General features: G+C 53.6%; 1 protein-coding gene across 1 annotated transcript in view; it reads right to left on the bottom strand.

The window, feature by feature from the left end:
- The window catches only part of BLOC1S2 (biogenesis of lysosomal organelles complex 1 subunit 2), a 6738-nt gene extending 5743 nt beyond the window's left edge, over positions 1-995 (bottom strand). Inside the window, exons 1-2 of the mRNA XM_007939960.1 lie at positions 941-995; positions 408-524 (exon numbers count right to left, since the gene is read on the bottom strand). Of these exons, the coding sequence (XP_007938151.1) occupies positions 408-524; positions 941-995 (172 nt within the window). The remainder of the gene's footprint in view (positions 1-407; positions 525-940) is intronic.
- Between the last annotated feature and the right edge of the window lie 567 nt (positions 996-1562).

The following is a 1562-nucleotide window of genomic DNA, read 5'->3' as shown; positions in this document are numbered from 1 at the left end:
TGGATTGACACAATAGCTGTAACAATGGGCTCAAACATAACAATTTTGAGGATGGAGCCAGACCGTGCAGTGTTTCACTCTGTTGTGCATAGGGTCTCTCTAAGTTGGAAAACAGATTAGATGACCCCTAATAACAACAGAGGCCTACACAAACTTGTCTTAAATACTCATATTTGTATGTCTGAAAGTAGTTCCCTGAGCTTCTCCAAGGATGGTACAGGCCTCTTTCTGCCCCATTCAGGACTTCTCAAACTTACAATAGGGCTGTCTCGGGGCATGCTGAGTAGAGGAAGGAGCCGCAGTCTGACTGCACAAGCACGTCACAGGTCTCCTACAGCCAAATCACAGCTGCCAGGGAGTGATGCACGGCAGTAGGTCAGGGGGAAGAAAACCCAGAGCCCTCTCACCCGTCAGTTCCCCAGTCAGGTAAGTGGCCATCTTGGAGAACATGTCGCGGCACAGCTCGTTGATGTCAGCCTCAGCGGGCTCCTTTGCTTCCTCAGCAGTCTCCACGGTAGCATCATCTGGGCCAAGAGAATGAGTAAGTACCCTGCCCTACACCCAGTCCTAAGCGAGCTAAAGGAGCCACTTCCGACATCCCTTTACCTACCTTCACTCCAGCAAACTGTCTCCATTCTCCATCTGCCATGATCTCAAATCCCTCATTCGACCTTGCCCCACCTGACAAGCCAACCCTGCCTCCGTGCAGCGGCTCCTCGCTCAGAGCCGACACTGGGACCAAACGATGTCACTCGCCCTGATTGGGCACACACTCGCACACACAGATACGCCCCTCCGACCTGCCAGCACCTGTCAGGTAAGCCACCCACACACTCAGCCCGGCCTTGCCGGGTCCTTTACCACAAGCTGCCTTCATGCGTCCCCTACCGGGAGACCCAGACCTCCTGCCGGACAACTCGTTCCCATCTACTTCAGATACCTCGAACGGGTTCTTCACTTCGGCTCGCCAGGACGCCATCTGCTGCAGCCTCCATGCCCGACCGGCGCTGCTTCCGGGTCTGGAATGCCCGCGCCTGCGCACCGGGCGTGCCCCGCCCCCCCCCCCCCCCTCCTGGGACCTTCAGTAGGTACGTGCTTCGCCTGCTTTCTCGGTTATTCTAGCCTCTGGGCTTTACCCTTAGGTCGTGTCTCGGATAACGAATTATAACACAGTGTAAGCAGGAAGACAAAATTGAGGATAAGATAACCTATCGTTAACCTATCCGCCGCCAAGTCACAACTCTGAGATTGAGGCAGCGCTCATGTCTGCATCCACAACTTCTCCACCCATCTGGGGTTGGATCTTTGGCTGGCCTGGTGACCAGAGTCAATCACAGGAGTGTTTTTAGTGGCTGATTTTTCAGGAGATTGCCAGGACTTTCTTCTTCTTCTTCTTTTTAAAATTTGTATTGTGATTTGGAGGAGCTCTGGTAGCATAGTGCCTGAGGCATCTGACTGCTAACTAGAAGGCTAGCGGTTCAAACCTACCAGCCACTCCTCGGAAGGAAGATGGGGTAATCTACTTCTGTAGTGATACTGCCTCGGCAACCGAAGGAGGGGTC

This window comes from Orycteropus afer, unplaced genomic scaffold (genome assembly GCF_000298275.1).
Source record: "Orycteropus afer afer isolate SDZICR_OR568_19922 unplaced genomic scaffold, OryAfe1.0 scaffold00064, whole genome shotgun sequence".
NCBI classification, from domain to species: Eukaryota; Metazoa; Chordata; class Mammalia; order Tubulidentata; family Orycteropodidae; genus Orycteropus; species Orycteropus afer.
The sequence above is the reverse complement of the archived record's forward strand: the minus strand, read 5'-3'. Positions and strand labels throughout refer to the sequence as shown.